Consider the following 24,162-nt stretch of genomic DNA (forward strand, 5'->3'; position numbering starts at 1 on the left):
ACTGGTTTTTCTATGTAAATCTAAGTATTTAACTTTATGATATATATTTGCTATTTAATTGGGGTATCATAATTGTTGTAACGAATTACACTAACAATTCATCTACCCTGACTACCTAAAAATACCAGTACACAAAATGGACAATTGTTAGCAACAATGTAAACACGTGTATTTAGAAATATATTCTTAACCTCATCAGCTACTGCATTTAGGTTATTGCGGAGGGGGGGAGTCATCATAGCTAGTTATATTGCAATTATTTAGATAGAATAACAAAGAATGGGTAATTTAGGTAATTATGATAAAGAAGAGAATACTATAAAGGATTTATTTCCTCCTGTTCCAAATAATTTTAAGCCTGCACTTGGCTACAAATTATGAACAAAGAAAGAAATTAAGAAAGAAATTAAGATGATAGAATCACTAGTGCTGAGAGATCCTTTCTCCTTTCAGTTAGTGCTAGGACCAGCAATACTATCCCATCTATCTGACCTTCGTGCACTGTTTAGAAACATTCAAAGGATGAGTATCTATTGATATTTTGATAATATTTTTATATAATTCTTAAAAAATATAATATATTTTTACATAAATTTTGCAAATCTTTTCTTCTTCTCTTTTAGGAAATAAGGAAGGAAAAGGGGCAGTGTTTGGGCCCTGAAATCTGGAGGAATTCATCTGAGTTTATTTTTATCACTTTTCTAAGCAAGGATGAAAAATCTGAAGGTTTAGAAAAGACTATAGAATCTCCTAATATGACTGGTATTCTGCAGTTGCTGTGAAGGTTTTGAATTTGCATATAAAATGTTTTGCATTTTGCCTTTGCCTTACTAAAATTTCTGCCTTTTGGAAGGTACCCATGGAACCATTACTGCCCAAGTTCTTACTCCAAAAGACAGTTACTTCTCCAAATAAACTTTGCAAGAAAAGACTCCCCTTTACCTCCCCCAGTCCTTTATGAAGAGTCAATGAGACAGAATAACAAAGACCTGTCACTGGCATTAGACATTATTTGTACATTGGAGGAACTGCTTGGAAGCAACCGAAGAAGCTAATCGAGTTACGTTCTCATGTGCCGTGATGGAGCAAAAAATTTAAAATACCCTACTGGTTTTCCAAAATGTCTTATCTTGCAATAGAACTGAGTTATAGCCCTCTTCATGCCAAGTCAGTTATATCCTGCAGCTAGTTAGAACAGACTCACGTTGCAAATCTATATATAGGGAGAAGAGTGAAACATATCTGAAGTGAATCATTAGAAATTCTTTCATGCAGTGTGATATCAGAGCCAGTGCATTAGTAAAACACAGATTAATTGAAAAAGAATAAATCTGATTCCACTGTATCAAATATGAAGTTTTAGATAATTCTTCTATGCACTTGCTAAATAACTTCACTTACAATTCATAAAAATATTCTGAATATTAAAACTGCAAATTGCTTTGCAGGAGTTGAACAGTAGTGGACATATGCCAGAACTGACAGAACAGTAAATGTAAAGTATTTCAGCTGAGACATTTCTCCGAGTCTGCTATGGTATTGCTATATCTGAATATAATTTTAAGTAACAAATTCTCTGAATACCAAATGCCAAAACAACCCCAACAATCCAACATGGAAATCCTGATTTAGGAATTGGGTAGTGCTTTACTGGACAATGGTAAGCACTCCTTTCTCTAAAGAAATCAAATTTGGGGTAAACAAGCTGTAAACAATGATTGCTGCTTCCCATATTTTCTTTTAAAAATTTACCTTTTCTAAATACCATACTTTAAAATTTGACGAATTTTCATGAATTACTACCTTTCTGTAAAATTTTCTCATCTGCTTATAACCTTAACTTCTAAGCTTTTAAAAACTGAACATCCCGTCCATAGTTTTAACAGAGACCATCAAACAATTATGTATTTTAATCCTAACTACTAGAGCCCCAAAGAATTTACAACAGTTCCTTCTATACAGCAGATAACAAACAGGCTGTATCACAAACCTGTATGAATTTATCACTGTAAGCTCACTGACTGAAAAAAAAAATACTTCTTTTGTGTCAACTATATATTGACAACTAAGACAATAACAATATTTTATTTGAAATGGTAATGTGTTGATTTTCATGTAACAAGCAATAGCATTTCCTGAGCTAAGTACTTACTGAGTATATAAATTTTTTTCTTATTTGAAGGTATTTTCTACACAGAGGTGTTAGACTTTAGGTAAAAAAAGTTGTTTTCTGGCATATCTCAGGGAGAATTCTCAGACATTATTGAAAAAGTTCATTCTGTCCAGATCGAAAAAGTATCTACATGAACTTGGTCTCCTTGCTTTCAAACTTATTTTTTCCTTCCTTTCTCCCCTCCAAAAAATATCTACATTTTAAGTATTCTCTAACTCATCATCACTGCTAACTAGAAAAAAGTATAGTATAAACAGAAACCAGACGTTGGCAATTTCCCAGACTATTTCAAAGCACTCAATTCTAACTCTACTTGCCAAGTCTTGGTTCTCCTCTGAACACAATGTCAGGTAAGTTGAATTGTGGAAAGTATCTCCTCTTCATGTTGATCAGAGATCTGCAGAATTAATTTAACCGCCTCACCTCAGAAGGGTTAAAAGCAAAACTACATTCGGCTGCACAAAAAATTGACTTCTATGCTTTGTGCACTGAAAAGAATTGAGTATGTATCTCTCAACTCCAAGATAAACAGGGGCAGTAACTATTGTTTATGATGGGAGAGAAGATGGTGGAAAATCACGTAGTTACTTAAGACACTGATTTAGTATCCCTTGGAACTTAATTTCCGTATTAAGTTCAGGCATTAAGACCAAACACAACAGCTATTTACCGGGCAACTAAGACTTGCTAACAGAAAGACCGGGTTAGAACAACTTAGGACTCCTTTCTGCATCTTGCTGAGCAGTGGTTCTCATCCAGCAAAGCATTTAAGCAGATGCTCAACTTAGTACTCAGTAACTTGCAGGACTGAGCATAAATGTAATACTGCAGTCTCCAGTGGGATTGAAGGAGGGTATCTGGTAAGACTTTGTTGTATGTGTATGTTTGTTTTACACACAACAGAGTAGAATTATAGAGCATAAAGAATGGGGAATGAAATATTCATCATTAATTTCCTGGTTCTTGGTCTCTAAGGAATCTGAAATTGGGGCGTTGGAACCAGGATGATACAAGTTCCTGTCATGCAGTGAGATGTAGGGATTGCAAATCGTAGTTTTCCGGCAAACTTAGAATATGCAGGAGTAAAGTTTTAAATCTGGTTATACATTTCTTTTAAATTATAATAAAATTATTTAAAAATAGGCTTAAAGATTTCCTGTGTCATTGTTTTAAATAAGATACTACACTAGTAAGTCTTAGTGCTTGTTTAGTACTTGGTATTGCTATGTCAGAAACTTTAGTCTCACATGCATAATGCAACAACTACTGACCTGCATAGAAAAAAATTTCTATCACTAACACAATGAAAAGTAGAATTACTTTTGTCAGCATTACTGGTGCTGTACAAGAGGGAAAGGTTTCTATACAAATGAAGACTAATGTATCAGATTACCAGAAAAATACAGCTGATGCCTAGACTAATATTGACCCATTCCATTTAATACTGGAATTAGACTGTTAGAAGAGATACTGAAATATCTGCATGCTAAGAAGTGGGGTCAAGAATCTGTACTAAGAGACAGTCAAAATTGACTACAGTAATTTTTATTATTTTTTTATTATTATTTTTAGTAAATACAGGTAGGCTCATTAGATGATCACTATCTAAGGGCATAGACAAATACCCACAGACATAACTTTCCAGTCAGCCTCTTCCAAAAAAGATGCTCAAAGCAGCAAAAGTTATTCCTAAAGCACCGTTAGTTGAAATTGAGCCAGATTCCTGATCCCAGCACTATTTCTCAGAACTACATGAAGACTACACGAATACTTATGAGAGTGCCACATCAGAAGGAAAGAGGATGTAATCCATTTATCATGGTGCTGTCCTTCAGATCTATGCTGACAAATATGTAAAGGGCTTTACAACAACACTTCATGTAAAGGCAACTCAGAATTCTGTTTTGAAACTAGCCTTACTTAATGGTTCCTTTGAATTGCAGTTTTAATCAATGGCAAATACCTCATAATTCCTACTTCTTCCTCTCCCATTCTGTGTGAATAAATTCTGTGTGAATAAAATAAATAAGTCACAGCATCTTTGTGGCATCTCTTATAAGCTACTATAGAGTTTATGGAGTAGGATCTCTCAGGGGGTAATCACATGCACATACAACATCTGTGCAGTTCATAAAAGGTAAAGGGAATCTTATATAGTCAGGAGAGAAATCTATCAAATAAAACAAGCTACGTGTTCTTGACGTACCATTGACTAAGCTGGCATTTGCATTATCAGTGGCATTTGCACCTGTTGCACCATCTGTAGCTGAAGGAGGGTGGGAGGAGGGATGGGAAGAATCTACTGAGCAATAATGGATAAAAAAAACAATAAATAATAATAATAACAATATGAACATGACAAAACAAAAAACATTTATGGAATACTATGGCATTGTTTTCTCCAAAATCAATCTGTTTAAAATTAATTTACATAACTTTCCAAAGCAAAATGTCATTACAAAGGTGTTACAAAGTAAGGCAAAAACTCATACATGGAATAATAATAATAAGAAGAATAAAATAAATACGAAAGACATTTAACAAAGTTAACAGTTGGTGAGAACTGACTGCACACAGTACTATGTACATTGCTTTGGTCCTTTTTTCTTTCTTTTTTTACCTTTAACATAATGTTATGCAAATATTAAAATGGTTGAAATATTTCCCTTGAGTTAATGAATATACAAAATGTGTGGGTAGTTTTAAGACATGCAGCTTACTACATAGCATATACAACATTACATATTTTGTATTTTATGTAATGTTGCATATTATGACGTATTATTGCTGATACATCCCAGCCTAACATGGGCTTAATCTACGTCCTGCCATAACCTAGTTAATATGCACATTGATCTGAGTGGAAACATTAGACTTTTCAATATTGTATGTGGAAATGGCAAATATAGTCTTGAGGAGAATAATGAGTCATTTTAAATCCAAATAATAGACATTACGTAATTGCCTGTTTTCTGGTGAAATGAAAACAGTATCAGAAAAGAAAATCCTCTCTGTTTTCAGCAATTATCGGCATATTAGAGAAATTGGTCACAAAATCTTTCCTAATAGGAAGGCGAAAAACTCGAAGAAGGTTTAATTATTTTATTATGTTTTTTTATACTGTAGCTCAGAAAATTAGTCTCTAGAAATAATAGGTAAAATAAGTTTTGTTTTGTTTCTGTTGGTTAATTGTTCAGAATAGAACACAGAAGTCCTATAATGAATCCTGATCGAGGCTCTTGAACTGCTTCAGTACTTGACCCGTAGTGACTGTTTCACACTGTACTGGTTTGTTATTCAAGAAAAATGATCTTGTTTTATTTACAAATGGTAAATTGGGAGAAGAAAATAAACAGCATACAGGATTTAAAAACACACCCTGTGCAACTACATTCATGAAAATTTCAATTGCAAATTTGATTACTGTGATGGTAATAACTTAAACTGTTTTAGTTACTCATGCTTATTTTTTATTCCATTTGGATATTCATACTAACCAGCACAGCATGAACTGCTAACAGCAAATCATGCATTCCAACATTTAATATACTGTAATTTACTTCTGGAGAATAACTGATTATTCAAGCGTAACATTAAGATTTGCAACACCAACAATGCGTGCACACTTAAATGTTTGCCACGAACAATCCCGTTGATTTGAAATAATTCTTTAATTTAACTGGACTGATTCAAAGACAATTATTTTAATCATTAGTTCAACCCTGATTTGCACCAAAGCTTGCTGGCTAAAAGCCTCATCCTTTCATTTGATGTGGTACAATTCTTACTCTACCTGGAAGCTGATGTCCATCCTCCTGTTTCACACCTGTATGATGATTTTTACAAAATGTTAATGAACGATAAAAGCACACACCCACATAAGACTGAAACAAACATTTATGATTGGCAGGATTTCAGAGAATTGCAGGTTTATATACAAGAGTACAGTATTTGAGATTGGGCCTCAGTTTGCTACCAGCTCTGCAAGGCACTCCACTGCGCTCGCACAAAGCTGCTAGCGACATTAGAAAATTTCAAGGAATTTTCATGGTATTGTAGCTATACTCAGTTAGATTCAGCATCTGCACAAGTTCTTACACACTTCTGTAAGAACCTCTGGGTAGCAAGTTACGACCACAGTGCAGTGCATCACTCTGCCATCTGTGCTTTCTCTTTCCCTGTCTTTCAAGGCTCTGCATGTTGAAACATGAGAGAATCACCAGTGTCCTGAGCAAAATAACATACAGAGAAGGCCACCCCAGTTACACAAAGGACCTCAGGGCAGACAGCTCTCACTTGCAAACAGGTCCTGAAGTTGCTCTTTCTCACCCACGATACCCTTAGACACTGCCAAAACAGATGCTGCCAGATCTCGAAAAGTCTGTTTCTAGGAGTCTTTCTCTTAATGATAGCAAGGTGTTGTTCAAAACTTGTCTGACACAAAGAGTTTTACTTTGGGAAGTTTTGGTCTTTCTCCTTTTAATGTTCCTAGAACTTACCATGCCTAGCAGGCATTGTGCATTTCTGCGTAGAACTGAAATGGTAAACATTTCATAAAGTCTTTCATCAAGTAAAAAGGGATTTCCTCAGAGAAACACGGAGTCAAGCGCAACCACTTGTTGAACATGTTCAGAAATGGAAATTGTAGGTCATGAAAACCATTTGAACTTGGCCTTCCTATCTGCGGCTTCAAATTAAAAGGATGGAAATGAAAAAAAGGTGGAATCACACTGCCTGACAGATACTAAGTAAAATGGTCAGTAAAGCTATGCTACTCCTTTTTATTAACAGTAAAAACCACTAAAAAGAGTGGAAATATCTAAAAACCCTGCATCAATTGGCCCTTAATTAAGTCTAAAAGATAAATATTCTTAGAACAAACTTGGAACAAAATTCTGAAAGTAGACTTGAACAATTTACAAGACTGTATGAACAAAAACTGGAAAGGACACACATTAAATCATGTTTCTGCTTAGTGTGCAACCCAGAAGTTAGCAATTGCTTATGACGTCACAGTATAATAAAGCGAAAAATCTAGAGACTTCTTGATTTCATTAACTGATACAGGACATCAAAATTAAACTCTCTGCTAACATTTACTGCTACTTTCTTGTCTTTTACTATTCTTAGTTTGACCTTTACACCTTAAGAAATTAAAATGCCTCTAAAGCCAGTCACTGACATTTAACAACTAGGCTAGCAAAAAGCTGCATCTTATCTTTGTTTTACTTTTGAAGCTCAAAGAAAAACGCTATTTCCATGGCCAAGTTGTTGTTTTCTGAAAAAAAAATATTACATAGAGGTAAATGCACAAGAGCAAAACCTTAGCGAATTTTAGGTGAGTATGGATTTATGTAAAGATGGGAGTATGCCCATGTATTCCCTTGCATTTAATTATGTACTGAGAGCCTGCAGTTTCACACTGGAAAAACATCTTGTTATCCAATGTATTTATTGGTTAACGGCTTTTGCTGTTTTTCTGTGTGATATGTAATGATAAAAATGTATACAAAAAAGGAAGTTTTTTAAATCATATTTATTTGTCAAGAATGGAGGAACGCTCTGGCTACACAAAGCCCAAGAGCTTTCTTCGGAGCATCCTTATGTGTTGTGAAATTTACCTTTCTTATCTTTCTTTTCTTCTTCTTCTCCTCCAGCCCCTAGCAGAGTAAAGATGATGCCCGTCTGAGAATTCACACCCACAGCAGTTACAAGCATCCGTCCAGAGCCTTCCATGACGTGAGTACCTGAAAATATGCAATATAAGTTACATATAGCTAAAAAAATAAAAAGAACAACCATTAAATATTTGATGCAAGACTTCTACTGTAGCACTAAGAGAGATCTGTTACACTTTAAAAATCTATATTGAGGCCAATATAATTACATACAAAAAATAATCCCTATTGTTTTATATTATTCTCAACCAAGAACAGATGCTTAACTGCAAATCTTAGGCTGCGTGCCCATTAACCGCAAACACCAGATTCCCTTTTAAAAAGAAATGTTGTCACTAACCAAGTTTACATTATCTTGGAAGATAGCTTCACACAGTTAATTACTGTAACTTTGAAAATATTTTTTCAGGGTTCTGCAAACATTCCTCTGGGCCTCTAGTCAAGATGACACTGACTGTACATGGAATATTATTACATAAACAAAGTGAAAATATGAGTGCAATTTCTCTCATCTTCCTCAGTTATGGTTGATTTACAGGCATAGAAAAAAATATTTTTTAAGACAATTTTGCATCTTCAAACTTGAAAAATCAATACAGAGAACAATCTTCAAGGAGATGTTTCATTAAATCAGGAGGTTCCCAAATAGCAAGAAGAATCTGGCATACACTTGAAAACAAATTCAGTATGAGAGATTTCTATTACTCTAAAACAAATCAAAATGTACATTAAGTTTTACTGAGAAGGATCATTTGTTTATCAGGGTAATTTTATCATTATATGGAGTAAATTCCTTTTGAGAAATATTTTGTGCTTTATTCTATAGAAATTGTTTATTTACAACTCTTATTCCTATATTGAACCAAATGTCAGGTGCATCAAAGATCACAGCCTCTTAGAAACCTTTTGCTATGAGTTGTGGAAACACAAACAAATAGAATTTCCTAGAAACAATCAAAAGTATTCTGATTTACATTTTGGGAAAATTTTATGAGAGAGGATTTGCAAAAGATCAGTCTATGCATTTACACACTGGCTATTTCTAAAAAAAAGTTTGAAGTTGAAGAACAACCTATTGTTATGACATGTATATAAGGCCAGCTATTAAAAGCTTATTTAAGAAACCCTGTTATTGAAGCATAGGAACAAATATGCCAAGGATGGCATCAAATGTCTAATTTGTCATTTCATATGGTGACAAAGTCTTAAACTAAAAAGTTCATTACTGAAGTAATATTTAAAGTGTTTGAAGAGAGATGTCTTCAGTAGGTAGTAAATTTTAAAAGATATATAGCAGATCATACATGCTCCTATGAAACAGATGAAAAACAAACACATAATGACCAGAAACTACTGGTAGATAAAGCTTTTCATTGAAATAGACTTTATATTTTATCCTTCAGTAGTAGAAAATTATGTTATGCCCATTAAGTGTAAGTCACTGTGAGAACACAGAGGAAAAGCAATCATTTCTTAACACAGAGTTGACAGAGCAAGCTGGGATTGAAAATTTACTTGGCTTTGGGGTTTTTTAAATACTCTTTCCTGTATTTGAAGAAGCAATTAGTTTGGAAACTATGAAAACAGAGTGTAACACACAAACTGTTAGCCTTGAGAAAAAAATCATTGTATACAAAAAAGTCAAACACAGATTTATACCTCCAAGTGACCTATGGATGGACACATGGTTAGCTAGAACCTCCTCAGAAAGTATTCTATTATTTAACAACTGTTTTTAATCCTAGGTGCTATAGTTTTAAATAAACTATATTTTAAGACCTGTATTATTCCAGACTTGCATCAGAAGAATGAGTCCAGATGGAATCAGAACATAGTCCAGTAATCACATTTTCCTTTGGGGAAGCGGGGGAGGCATGGAGAGGGAAAGAATTTTTACACTTCTTCTGAAGCTATTCGTTGCTTTAAGAGTCAACTAAAGAATCAACTAAACAGTTTGACCATTGTGGTAATAAAAATTATACTGCTTATAATACTCACTTTACTCTTTGCCTTGTCACTGCAGTATTTGTGACAAACTACTATTTGTTGTTGGATGTTAATCTATGGTTCCTTAGATCCTCACCTAACTTCAAAATTAACATTGTACTGCTTTACAATTATTAAGTTTTCCATAAATGTAACGTTCTCCATATACCTTACTTAAGACAACATCATGGTTTCATTCACTCTGTAATAGCATGAATAAGGTAGAGTCATTAACTGACTTGTCCTAAACAATTCTGCAGCTAATGAAGTAAAAATGCTCGTATGCTTATTCTCAACTGTCTTGCCCCTATCACTTACCCACTACCATCATGAACTACCACCCAACATTTACCATCATTAACTACCGCTCAATATTTTAAAACTAAAGTGAAGTCGTTCACTGATGCCTGTAGTTCTGCAAGGCACCACAGCAGGGCACACCTGAAGCCATAGTAAAATAGAAATCTTCAAACAAGCTTTCTGCAAACTCCAGCAAAATGGCTTTTAACCAACTGAATTGTGAGCCTGTTGCATGGAGCAAATGGGGAATATAATTAATTTACCATGGAGAATCTTACTGGGCATTCAGATCTACTAAACCTGGATGGCCATGGAAAGATTCTTTCTCCCTCCCTTGTTAAAAAACATTTATTGGGTTCATCCTCATCTACATATATTCATTTCATTGAGTTATCTCAAAAGCTGAAAAGAGGAAAGATATATGGACATGTGTCCTTAAACAGATCAATATTTTTTATATATATATATATACACACACCTTTGCAACACATTTTTAAAAAAAAATCCCATTTTCTAATTACTGCTCACCCAGTTGCTGTCCTAGAACATACTAAGCAATGCAACTATCTATTTATAATCAAAAGATCTTTCTCGAAATAACCAAAATCTCTCATGTTCTTAAAAGGAAAACAGAAACACAGAACAGAGAGAACATCTGTCAACACTAAACCTAATTTCAGAGCATAACTATCTCATCAGAACACTAAGAAAATTTCAGCAGAAATAAGCCAAATAAAAACAAAAATGCACTAATGGTCAGATGTATTTAAAAAAAAAAAAGGCATCAAACTTTCTCAGTACATTGAGAACTGTTCCTATGGCATTCTGAGATAAAATTTGATTCCTTAAAAAGTCATTTGCTTGCTTTCATATGATAGAGAAAAATGTCACAAACATAAAAAATTAGGACTGCTACCCAAACAACAAAAACCAAGTTACATTCAAGGCTAAAGGAACAGAAAAGACCTTTAAAAAATAAAATACGCTTGGTTGTACTGGTTCAGACAAAACAGAAAATGTCTGAAACTTAACTCAGCTATTTAGAGGAACCTCCTTTAAGATGTAACACCATTTAAAATATATTTTAATTAAGAACTTGCTTTTAGTATTCCTATGTTTTGTTTTGAAGGATTTCAAGCTTACCTCTACACACCTGGAAGGGGCAAAAATGTCTTAACTTGAAGCGCCTTTCTGAGCCTTTTCTTAACATTAGTCTCGTAAAATGTAACTCAAAATGTTAAGGTGCATACAAAAGCACGTTTTAGAGCAGGTACTAATTTATCATCAGATTATGTTCCACTAGTAATATTGGAAAAATTCTTCAGCATCTAACCTAAACCAAAGAGCTGAACCTCCTTCCACCTAACTCTGACAATTTCACCATTTAAACGGTATTATAATTACATTAGCTTGAATAAAGAAATGGGCGCTATGACTTCAATCAACTATTGTTATATAAATGAAATTCTGGAATGAATGCATGTTTTTCACTTATCTGTGCACTAACCATGTATTTCAACTTCATGTTGAACAGTTCTCCTGACTACTTTCCCTCTCAAGAGTAATTTTTCAGTATTAGTAAAACACATTTTTTCACATGCTGAGTATTTAATTTGAAGTTGATAAATGGTAAATATTCCAAGATAGAAAAGGAAGAAGTCTAGTTTAGTAAGAAAAGAGATGAACAGATTAGACAGATAAGGAACCTATTACAGCACATACTTTTCAGACAAAAATGCAACTAAACATGAGACTATTCAGAAACTCCCAAATCTAGTAAGAGTACTGGTGAAATAGATTGGAAATAGGGCTGAAAAACAAGAAAAGAAAACCAGAGCATGCCAGTTTGGGGAGTTTATACTGTTTTGCTGCTTTCAGCAAACTTGTGGTAAACAAAAATTCTCTATCAGCATCTCTAAACAACTGTTTCAGTCACTGTGATTATTAAGAGGTAACTGAAGTTAATAATAAAGTGAACCAACCATCAGAATATCCTGTATGGGGGGGGGGGGGTAGGAAAAAAAGAGTTTTCCAGAAAAAACTCATTTACAAGTAATTTAAGTAATTTCAACATATCCAAATAATTTGGAACTTTTGAAGTCAGCTGCTTGGTTTTGAAAATTTCTGCTGTGCTAGAAGCCTAGCTTAGAATATTTTCTGGCAGGGAATTAAGACGGAATCAGAACTATTTTTCTCCAGGCAGTAACTGACCCGATTCCTTAATCGGGCTTCCTTTCTATTTCCAAAACCTAACAAAGCACCATGACCAAGAGATTTCTTTTGTTTATTTGTTCTTGAATAAGCTCTGTTTACTTTGTTTCAAATCCTTGTTGCGCATTGATAGAAATATGCATTTGTAAAAGTTAGGTTAGGATAAAGTAATGTTCTGTGAGTCTCAGTTCAGTGAGAACTACACTAGGTGAGCTCCTCTATGTCACTCTTTCATACCTTCATCAAATTAATCTAAATACCTGGGAAAAAAGTTTTAAACAGTAAGCCTCATAAGGTATTTTTTACAATGTTAACTATTATAATACGTGGTACCCCAAAATACTTCACTGTGTGCAATACTGAGGTCAGACTCATATTCAAAACTTCTCTATATAGGAATCATGGATTTCTGCGAACTTTGAACTACACAAAACTTCAAGGGCACATCAGGTTCAAAGAAGACAGTTGAGTAGCAGTCAGTTGGGTTATCCAAGCTGTCTTCATCTGTTGGCTGATACATGCACATGCGCATTGCAAAGAAATTTAACGTCACCACAGTCTCATTTAAGCTGATGACTTTTGATGCAATGGCTTATGCTATATCATGCATGCAAACCTCTGTTAAAGAACTAAAAGAAGGAAAATGTTTTAAACAGAAGTACAGTGGAACTATAGGAGAGAAGGTCCTTCTTTTGGTTTCAGGTATATCAGAGTCTGTACTTCCATGTCTGCCTTCCTAGGTGGTACCAAATGTGCTATATACAGATGGAAATGAACCATCTGGTTTAGTCAGCACTTGTACCCTTAGAATTGCTTCTCAAGTACAGTAAATGACTATCTGGATGATTAAACAGGACATTAAGCACAGAAACTCATTTAGTTTAATTATGTCATTGAAACTGATTGAATATTAAAAATGTTGTTTCAGGTGCCAATGGTGAAAATAATACCTCCCGATTCAGGGTGTTTCTCTTTCACCAAATTTAGACTCACAAAACAAACTGTAGCTGCAATTCAAATGTTACCTTTTTTCAGTTATTCCTCTGTCAAACCCAAACTGTTTTCATTTCCAACAGATGCTTAAGGGAGAACAGTGGCAAGCAACATCCTGACTGTATTTGTCTAAATTCCAAAAGCCTACATGGAGATAACTTACTGATGTCTTCAGGTGAAAAGATAAGAGGAAAATTTAAGGTCTGTTTGATGTTTTTTGCAGGGGGTTGGTTTGTTGGGGTTTTTTTTAAACAAGTTTTATAAAAATGTAGGTCTAGGCTAAAATCCAACAGGAACTCAGTTATTAAACCAGGTCAAATCCACCCTGAAAGACATGGTGGTTTCCAAGCTTTGGGGGTTTGGACTACTGACAATTTCCAGTGGGCACATCAGCTCCCACACCATTAGGATTAAACCTTGCACTGTATGTATGGAAGAAGATAGTTTTTTGCATGATAGAATCTCAAATCATCAACTCTGCTCCTGAGCAAATAGAGTTCAGCGATTTTCTAACACAGCATAAGTAAAAATTTTTAAGTATGGAACAAAGGTGTATACAGTGCTTGTTAAAAATATCACATTAATTCTTCAACTTCTTTGTAATCATAATAGAGATTACATAGTAATAGAGAAAAATAAAGAGTATAAACCTTATTTAACTCTGCAGTAAAACCATAAAGACAAATTTGTCTCCTTATAGCAACGAAATTTGAGGTTTGGGAAAGCAAAACTAACTTGATTGCTTTCCCTTTCTCTTCCCACCATGCCCTTCAGGGCAATACTTTCATGTTTTTTCACAGCCACCACTGAAATCTATGGGTATTCAAAAAGATCTAATTCAATTTAGGAATATGTAAGAGTACACAAGTCAATGGAAACTTCATAATCAGAAAACCTCTAGAATTCAACAACAGGATATTTTAGTTGATAGAAGTCTATGATACTTCATGATAGAAGTTTCTATAAGAAAATATTATCAAAACTATCTCTGTAAAATGAAAATTTTATGCTAGTTATGAAGTTATATTTACAAAACAGTACAACTATCAGCTAAGAAAAAAGAAATGAAAAAAAAAAAGGACAAATATTTCAAGGACAACACTGGATTAAAAATTTTGTTAGGAATAGCAACAGTGAGCTATCCTTCCTCAAAATATCACTGCAGGCCTCCCTGTTTACACACTGGAAAGCATCTCCAAGAGAATTCTTAAACTACAATCAAGTTAAGCCTAAATATCTGCACTACTAGGATAAATCATGTTATTGTAAATCTAGCAAAAATAACAGTCATTAGTTTCATACATCACTCATGAAAGTCAGAACAGTTCCTTAAATTATGGTACATCAAGGAGTCAGAGGGACACCAAGAATTCAAAAGTGTCCCCACTATTCAGCATTTCTATGTGTGAGCTGCCTGCAAATGCTGAGCTCGTCATTGTATTTTCTCTGCACAAATGCAGCCTTCAGAGTTTGCAGCTACTCCACTAATATTTATTAGTCTCTAATGAATTTGCACAAACACATTTTTCAGATGCTCATAACTTGGAAAAACTTGGGGGTTTACAACATGAACAACAAAAGGTATACATTTGGCAGAGACACTGCAGCAAAACATTTAACAAATAAAACCCAGCATATTTTTAAAGAAACCAAAGGAAATTTTTTCCTAAAAAAAAGACATTTGTTTTGCTGTTTTATTCTCAGAAACGATAGGAATTTTTTGTGTCGTGATTTTTTGACAAAAATAATTCTCAATACACAGTTTCAGGCGGAAAGATGCTAGAAACTTGCTAAATTTAAAATTAATTAACATGGTCTTTTGTAACATCAAGTCCGTGGCAATGGCAAGTCTACAAATAACATTAGCAATTTCTTCATCTTAAGTTAATGTAGCCACCTTTTGACTGAAATCTGACGGGTTTTTACCAGACTGCAATTCTATAATTTACATAATAAACATTCACAATCTCATAATCAGTGAACTAATTATCTGATTTTAAGTTTGGAAAGGGTTTGCACTGTTAATTCATTAAAAATTTTCACATCCTTACTTGTTGCTACTTGTCTCTTCTGAGCAAAAGCATCTCCCAACAGTTGTTGCTTGGGAAACACCAGCTCAGTGAGGCAGGATGGGGGCAGGATTTCTGCAGGAATGCGTACCTACCTGCTGCATTGCAACAAAAGTATTCTATTTGGGATGACTCTTGGCTGACTGTAGAACCAGACAGCAAAGAGAATCCTTTCCATGAATAAAAAGTTCAAATGTATTTGAAAATGACTGTTTCAGGTTATAACACATTGATGATGAGTATGAGATCAGCAGGCTGTTATTTTGTGATCACGTCCCAGCTGGAATCTATTGACAACCAACCTATTTAGAAACTATCTTAATTAGAATTTTAAAAATCATATTCTATTTAACTGATTTACTGTATGGAGTTACATTATAAAACATAAATATTAAATATAACTTGAATTTACCACAGAAGTCAAGCCCACAATATTTTAGTATATCCATTTCCTTCTAAGCACATTGTTTCTTTGTCTATTGTATCTAGTATACACACAAAGAAAGTGTTTAAAGAGACTTTAAAAGGCTTTGAATTTAATGGTTAAATTAAAACTAGTATACAATGAATTGAAACAATTGTTATTTCCCTAAGTGATACTTTCCTTTTCCTCTGAAAATGTTTCATTACTTTCTCACTTTATAAAATAAGTATGACGATCAGAAACAATTGCTTTCAGTCAAAAAACAATAGCACGTCCTTTGAATGACAAATAGACAAGGCCAGTGTCTGTGTTCAAATGATCAGTTGTATCTAGGTTACCAAAACCTGATGGTGTGGAAAAAGAAAAGAAAACAAAACATGAACAAAGCAGTGCATAAAAGATAACTCAGCAAGAATTCAGGCACATTTACCTGACAGTAGCATTGGGTCTTTGTCAACAGATTTGCGGACTTGGTCTGACTCTCCAGTTAAAGAGCTTTCATCAATTTTAAGATCATTTCCTTGAATAAATATCCCATCGGCAGGTAGAAGATCACCTTTCAGCAAGAACATGGTAATGGAAAACCACAGTGGTTTAGTAAGATTGTTTTTATAATTACATACTGATTTTTATTACAAAATCACAATTAACAACAATTGAAATGAAAGCAAAAGTGAAAGAACTACTACCATATCTGTCCATATTAGCCATATTATTGCAAACCTATAAGGAAGGGCCTTCGTATTGCAAATATTCTTTTGCCTAATGCTATCCCAGAACCAGAATGCATCACATTTAACACATGATGAACATCATAATCACTGAGATTTGGCAGGAGGAGTACTCTTAACATGACATGAATGTTTCTCTATCAGACTTCACAGGAATTAACAGTGGCTAATAAACACTCAAGCTGCCCTTTCCCCTTCCCCTCTCAGGAAGCCCTTAGCTAAGTCCAGGAGAAACTTGATGCTTGACAGAACAGGCATTTTGCTGGAATTTGCCAGCTTGGTCAAACACAGAGTACACAGAGTTCCTGCAAAAGTCCTCCCATTCACTGGAGCATAGGGCTTTCCCTATGGCATATAGTTACAAAGCAACCACCTACTAGAAGCATCTGATCTGGGGGGACTTACAGGATCCATAGCTCTGGAGCAGCCCACCAAGTCAGGTAAGCACAGAGGCACAATTCCCTTTCACAGAGCATTTAAAAATACTTCCTCTTATTCCTAACTGGACAGAAACCAAAAATTCCAAATAGTGTGATCCTCCATGAAAGAGAATTACCTTTGTATGAACAGTTCTTGTCCTTGCCAGTGAAAGGAAGTGAAGATTACAAAATAAAATTAATTACCTAGTGCAATTTTACAGCAAGTATCTTTAAGTTCTCCTTTTGCTCTAACAGCCAAATTGTTACCTTACCATGGACAATAATGACATCACATAATTCTCTGTCTTTTAGATCACTTCCAGTGAAGTGAGTCTACTCTCCTAGAAAAGAAAAGGAGAATAAGTAAAGCTCAGAAAAGTAGACATGTAGTTGACAGAACTTACCATACTTCACCTGTGCAATATCACCAACTACTATCTCTGCCACCGGGATTTGGATAACCTGTCCACCTCGGACAACAGTAAACTTCTGTTCCTGCTCAATACGACTTTGAAGCCCACGGAACTGCTTCTCCTTGCTCCAGTCATTGAAGGCAGTGACAAGTACAACACAGATAACAGAGAGCAGGATGGCAGCACCTTCAATCCAGCCAGCTTCAGCCTCACCTTCATCTTCAGCTCCTCCTGTTGCAGTACCGCATCCTGCAAAGACAATGTAAGATTCGTTCAGTCAAGTGAAGATCGGGTTTTTCATGTTTATCACAAGAAGAAAAACTTGCTGTGAAATGACAACAAGGTTAAGGAATATAGCTGCTTTTTGAAGTACTGTCTGCTAAATGAAACTGGCAGAACAGAGAAAAAGTAGAAATAAAGATGTCTGCGGAAAAAAGAAAGAAAACAAATCAATAGAAATTGTAGATCTTTTAATTTTTCAACTGAACAAGCTATCCTTGGTAAACCCAAACTAAACAAACAGAAAAAGGCAGCACTAATTCTGTTATCTAAGAGAAGGGTTGATAGCTTCACCTGAGTCATCGAGCATTTCCAGAAATAAGGAGGACTTACTAAAAGTGACAAGAAGGACTAAAACAATGAGTAACATCAATCAATGCAAAGCAGTGGCATTAAATTAAAATTAAAGAGAACCAATTAAATTAAAACAGATTTAAGAAATAGTTTTCAACACAACTTCTAAATATTCTCAACCAAATGCAATTATAAGCAGCACTTGCTTATAAAAAAATACTGAGATGAACTAAGTATATTAGTATTTAGATGTGATAATGAAATGTATTAGGGAACCCTGAGTAAAAATAATAGCCTAATATTAATTCATCATTCTTCTTTACAGAGTAGTATAGTGGCATGCTTATAGAACTATATTATTTTTGTCACAAGTAAAACAGTATTAAAAAAATACATTCTATGTATTAATTCTAAAGTGGTAATTCTGAATTGCTTTATACAAATCTGCTAATTATTTTTTTTCAAAGTAATATGCAATTAAAATTTAAGTAGATTTCCCAGCTAGTGTTCACAAAATAAAACTAATATAGATCTCCTTCATGATGAAATAAGGCCTAAAAAAAGATAGTTTATAATAGTGGACAGCAAAGTACACATACTAGAATCACACAATTCGGAGATATCCCAACTGACAGGAGAGAAAAAAAAAAACCTCACTCTGAACAACAGAGCCTCCTCTCCTGAGTGACTGAGGGGAGGCAGAAAAGAAATCTTTTAATTTTTCATGAAGAATAGAACTAGGTAGGCATTTCACATCACTTTTCCATCTCACCCAGGTACCAGGGAGTTTAGCAATTTAGCAAGTGTCTTGCTTCCATCTATGACTAAAGTTTAATTTTGGTATATTTGTCACCTGTCACTAGAGGGAATTAACAAGCAATTTGATTTCTATTTTTAGGTTACAAAGATTTCCCTGTAACACAAGCATCTAAATTCATTAACCAGCGAAGTAATTACTCTTGTATATGAACAATAACAAAATCACCAAAAGTCAAAGGAAAGAAGATGAGACTGAATGTCCACTAAGTGAACAGAAGAAAATTAAAATAAACAGAGTTCTTACCAATGTTCTCTGTAGTTTAAATTTAGATTTAACCTAATTGAAAGGCAAAGCACACTCCCCAGAGAAGGGGCTTTCCTAGCAGGGATGCCCTTAGATTGATGATCTGTGTGAACCTTTACCTGCAGTACAAGAACCTTGCTAAAGAAACCAAGAAAGAAATCAAGTAACCTTTTGTAAGTTCAGTACCTTAAGCTACTTAAAACCAGTCGCAAATGCAACTTACAAACCACATCGTCAGTTTCTTCCTTCAGCAGAACATTACTTTGGGGAAGGACTAATGAACTTTGCTCTGTTTAACCTTAATTGTCTTAATTGGTCTATGTTAGATTTTAGATTACTTTTCCAAATTAATAGATTCACTTTTGCTTTGTTTGGATTAAGTGGTTGCCTAGTACAAGTAATTCTGTTTTGGCAAATATAAGACAAAAATTCACTATTTATTTTTCATTAGATATGATTTAGAATTAAGTATCATGAATATCCTATTCTTTTTAACAGCCTACCTCCTCTCCTATTTCTCACAAAAGAAACATGGTCTGGCCTATCCACAGTCAAAGACTGATTTTATTTCCTTTTTAGATGGTTGAAATTTAGCCAAGCTGATACAAAACTACAGAGAGGTGGTGTTTCCTACGGTGATGCCTTCGTCCAGGTTAACTGACAACAGTAACGTGCAGATTGCCCCTCAGAGGAGGGCAGCTCAGCTCTTCGGTGGTTTTAGGCATTTCCACTGGGGTGATATTTATTTACTTTATTCTGTAGCATGCCTTCTTATGCTTTCGCTGAAAATCTTTGATTTCTGCATATGGATTACTGATAATTTACATCATGATATTTTCTAAAAAATCAAGAGCTAACATTATGTAATACTTAAATACGAGGTTTTAATTTGAGCTGTATCAGTATACCCAAAAAATCACCCATTTGAAGGACACAAGCTGTGCTTTGTCCTCCATTATAGGGATCCCATTGTGGCTCTGGACATGTGTAAACTTTATGGTAATATTAGATGAGTAGAATATCCTCTTCTCTACAGCAGAAGGCTACCTGTTTTAAGAAACCCACTGCTATTATTCCAAAGAACCAATAGGCCTCGTCACTGCCTCTGAGATGTGTCGGAGAAACAAGACAAGAGCTCGTCAGTGCACTTGAATGCGGTGCTAACACACTGTACCTTGAATGGCTTGGAGAGTAACATTTCTGTGTTCTTTCAGGAAAAAAACAAACCCCTTCACTCAGAAAAACAGGTTAAAAAATAAAAATATTCAGTAACTTGAGTAATGAAATTAACTTTGTGTGTATATGTTCTCAGAACTGATTTCCATGCTAATATAAACAATAACATTCCTAGTATGTTCATATAACCAGAAAAAATAATCTAACATAGCATGTAAATAATACACGATGTTATCATTAAGATGAAAGGAATTGTGTTACCTGTCTCATAGATTATGCACAAGCAAAGAACATAATTCACTCTTCATTTTACAGCTGAAAAAAATGTTTGTAAGAGTGAAAGAAAATCTGGAGAAAACAGACTGAACTTAGATCAAGCTCTTGCAAAGTGTCCCTAAATTTGACAAGCTTCTGCACTGAATAACAATTCATGATTTTAACTTTTAAAATCCTGAGAAAATTCTCCATAACCCAATGGCAACAACAAAAGTTAAAATGCTTTTACTTTATTTTCTGTTCACTCAATCAGACAATGCTAAATTCAGATGGAGGAAAGGTATTTGGAGGGGAGGAAGGAATTCGTGGGGTGACAGCCAGGAGTAGAGAAATTAATTGACAGACATGGTGAAAACCAGAAGTTAGTCTTTTAGATGGATGGAAGAAATGATGAGTTGCTTTATGGATTTTAGAATCCTTATTAGTGAAGATTCAATCTGGCTTCTGTAAAACTACAAGTGTTGCTTCTTATGGTAATCCATTGGTCCAGGTTATCTGACAGACTAAGAGGTCAATCTGCCCAGAGAGGCGGACAGGTGGCATGAAGCAGACAGCTCCCACTGTTCCTATTCAATATGATTCAAAATTAAAAGAGTCAACTAGGATATGGGTGGCACAAATTCTTTTCTTTTTTTTTCCCCTCTCTCTCAAAGGATCAGAACTCAGGACCACAATCTGAAAGACCACAAAAAGGTTGGTACTACACAAACGGGAATCTTCCTGCCCTGCAGATCCCCAGCCTGCAGGCAGGCCAGCCACGTCCTCTCCTGAGCACCATGAACACGTGTGTTCCTGTCTCCTCTAGCTGATTCCCTCATTTAATCCCACATGTCAGATGAATGGTGGTCCTAAGCTATCAGAAAAAAACTGTGCTTCATTATCAGTATGTTTCAGGTTAGGAGGAAGCAGAATTTCTGCTATGTGAGGAGTTTGAACATAAAGGACTAGATATCTCCAAGTTCAAGCAGCAGCTGAGCAAGTCTTTTGAATATCTAAGATTTGCAGGTAGAAACTTATAACAACACTTCAGAAATGAAATTGCACTCTCTGTGGATCTAGCCTAATATAACTAAACCCAGGCTCTTTACATGATTAACCAAGCTGATCATCAGAATTTCCCAGAATTTTGTCTTTGCTTTTTACAGTTCCACAGAAATGAAATAGGATAAAAGTGCTAGATAAATTAATGCAAAATGTGCACGTCATTCCATTATAGTAATAAACTCTGGCAACTTTGAGGGAGTACATAACTATCTGGTTCTTCCAACAGTAAGATTTCAGAATAGATTTTTTTGTTTAAACAGAGGTTTACAGAGAAGCAGGATTTAAAAATGCAACCTGCCCTTCAAGACATGACCTATCTGTCAGGAGACATTTTCTTGAACTATGTTGTGTTCTTGTTTCAAAAATATTTTGGAAGTAGTCACTTTTAATAGGGAAGAAAAAAAAAACAAAAGGAAACTTGCATCTCCATTGGTATAAGTTTATAGAATTCTTTCTTATATACTTGAGGAAAAACAATTTTTTTTCTTTTTCTTCTGCCTTTACATCACACAGGATTTTCTAGAAATTCTAGAAATCCTTATGTTAATTTACAGGAAGAAACTGTATATATTCATTGGAGAAAAAAATCTCATACTTCTTAACAATACACTTAATACTATCTGTCGTCCTTATTGTAGTACATGGAGTGACACAGTACTGACCTTACACATAAGGGGAAAATAAGGAATATTAATAAGACACACAAATGATGTAATAATAACATGCCTAAGTAGCAAAATATAGTTTAAAGCATCTAATGTTTATTAAGAATGCTCATATAAGCTTTAAAAGATTGTGTTAAGGTCCAAGATTGCTGCTATGCTTTCACAAGATAGTACTTTGTTCTCAATGTTACCAAAAAATATGCCTGATATTTTACTGAAAGGCACAGACTGAAAGCATCACAAAAGAATTTTTAATATCCATATGTGATTTGTGGTAAGGTTTTATTCCAAGACAGTGAATTGTGAAGTACTTATTTAAAATTATATTTAACATAGGTCCTATCTGTCAGAAAATTCAATTTTTAAAAAGTCAACAAGTTTTCAATATGAAGCTATTTTCTACCATATACTATGAACATATGCCATGTGTATGTCATTCCCCAAAGTCTCATCCTCATGAGACAGAAAATGCATACTCAGTTTGAAACTGAGATTATAAAGATTTGAATGCAAGTCAAGAACGTAAGGGGCTGTAACTCCTTTGGCATAGAAAAAGCAGATGAAGTTATAAAATGGATTCGCTTATTCCAAAGGAGTGTGCAGGGACTTACAGGTGAGCCGAACCCCCCATAGAGGAGTGCGAGGATGCTGACAGTGCGGCCTCAAGGAGCGTTGAGAAATACAAAAGGGGACTAATATGATTGTGTCCTCCATAAAATATCTCAAAAGTACATTACCAAAAACTTGTGGAAAGAGAACAGAATTTTAAAGGCTTGAAATCTGAACAGAAATAGGTCAGCAAAGACTGTCGACAAAGTTTTCTGTTGAAGGGAGATGAAGGAAAGATAGAACCCAAAGGTAAAGAGGATTCAGGAAAAAAAGAATGGGAAAGGAATTCAAACCAACACACGTAGTCAGTCCATCTGAAGTCGCAGCAACCTGGGTTTCTGTCTCACCAGAGATTGCGAGCAACCTGGGAGCAAGAGCTGTGGGCAACAAAACCTGCCCAAGAACCTGCAAAGCTGAGCAAATACCCAGGCACTCAGCCTGTGCTGGACCCTTTGATGCACGCACTTAATTGCCAGTAATTTCAAAATAAGCCTGAGAAGCCTACTCTGCATTAGCAGTATTTTAAGTCTATATAAGGTTTTAGAAAGAAAATATAAGAAAGCAAGGCCTAGGATATTAAAAGGGAAGGGAACTGTATGATAGAAAAGACTTCAATACACTCGTGCCAAAAGGGGAAGGTGAGAAAGGAGAGGAAGATACACGAGAGCAGGTTAAAGCATTTTGGAAAGACAGTAAGCAAGTAACTTCACTGTAACTGGCAGGAGAGAATAATTTGGTTGATGTTATTAATCATCTCAATTTGGTAAAAGCCAGAAAGGGGAAAAGGAAAAAAAAAAGGAAAAGGCTGCAAATAGCCAGACAGCATCATCTGACAGATCACCAGGCTCATGTCCTGTTGGAAACTGGAATGCTTTTAAGGTCAGGGACACCATTTCAATGTGCATTTCTCATAATATCAACCAAATCTGGGCAAATACAGAAAGAAGCATACAAGCACTGTGCAGCTAAAAAGAATATCTGTTTAAGATTTCAAATAGTTATGAGGAGATTCTTAAAGTCACTTTGAGTAGAATAACGATAATAATTACAAACCGTACAGTCTTAAGCTGCAGCATGGTAATTTTTAAATCAGAAAAAGGATATTTTTAAAAATCTGTGAACATCTGTATTCCTAAGTCCCAACCTACAGCACATACCTCTCAGCTGCTCATTTCAACCTACACATTTCTATTTTTAAGCTGAGAATACCTTGTGGCATTTAAATTCCCCAGGAAAATCTCCTAACGCCCCCAGAGGTAATTTTTTTAGTCAGTCAAACTGGTTTTGTCATCAGAAAGACAACAGTTCCCATGACAAAAACTTTTTATTTAATTGCTTTCTGTAAAGACATTTTTCCTT

General features: G+C 34.8%; 1 protein-coding gene across 5 annotated transcripts in view; it reads right to left on the reverse strand.

Annotated features, from left to right (window-relative positions):
- ATP2B2 (ATPase, Ca++ transporting, plasma membrane 2) overlaps positions 1 to 24,162 on the reverse strand; it is a 194,570-nt gene that overhangs the window by 94,732 nt on the left and 75,676 nt on the right. For 2 of the 5 annotated variants that reach the window (XM_010584459.1, XM_010584458.1), the window contains exons 3-7: positions 17,389 to 17,646; positions 16,265 to 16,390; positions 7,795 to 7,920; positions 5,967 to 5,999; positions 4,380 to 4,475 (exon numbers count right to left, since the gene is read on the reverse strand). In XM_010584459.1, the coding sequence (XP_010582761.1) occupies positions 4,380 to 4,475; positions 5,967 to 5,999; positions 7,795 to 7,920; positions 16,265 to 16,390; positions 17,389 to 17,646 (639 nt within the window). The remainder of the gene's footprint in view (positions 1 to 4,379; positions 4,476 to 5,966; positions 6,000 to 7,794; positions 7,921 to 16,264; positions 16,391 to 17,388; positions 17,647 to 24,162) is intronic. The other 3 variants (XM_010584463.1, XM_010584461.1, XM_010584460.1) reach the window with 2 other exon arrangements.

The sequence above is a fragment of the Haliaeetus leucocephalus genome, unplaced genomic scaffold (assembly GCF_000737465.1).
Source record: "Haliaeetus leucocephalus isolate CR32 unplaced genomic scaffold, Haliaeetus_leucocephalus-4.0 Scaffold984, whole genome shotgun sequence".
NCBI lineage: Eukaryota > Metazoa > Chordata > Aves > Accipitriformes > Accipitridae > Haliaeetus > Haliaeetus leucocephalus.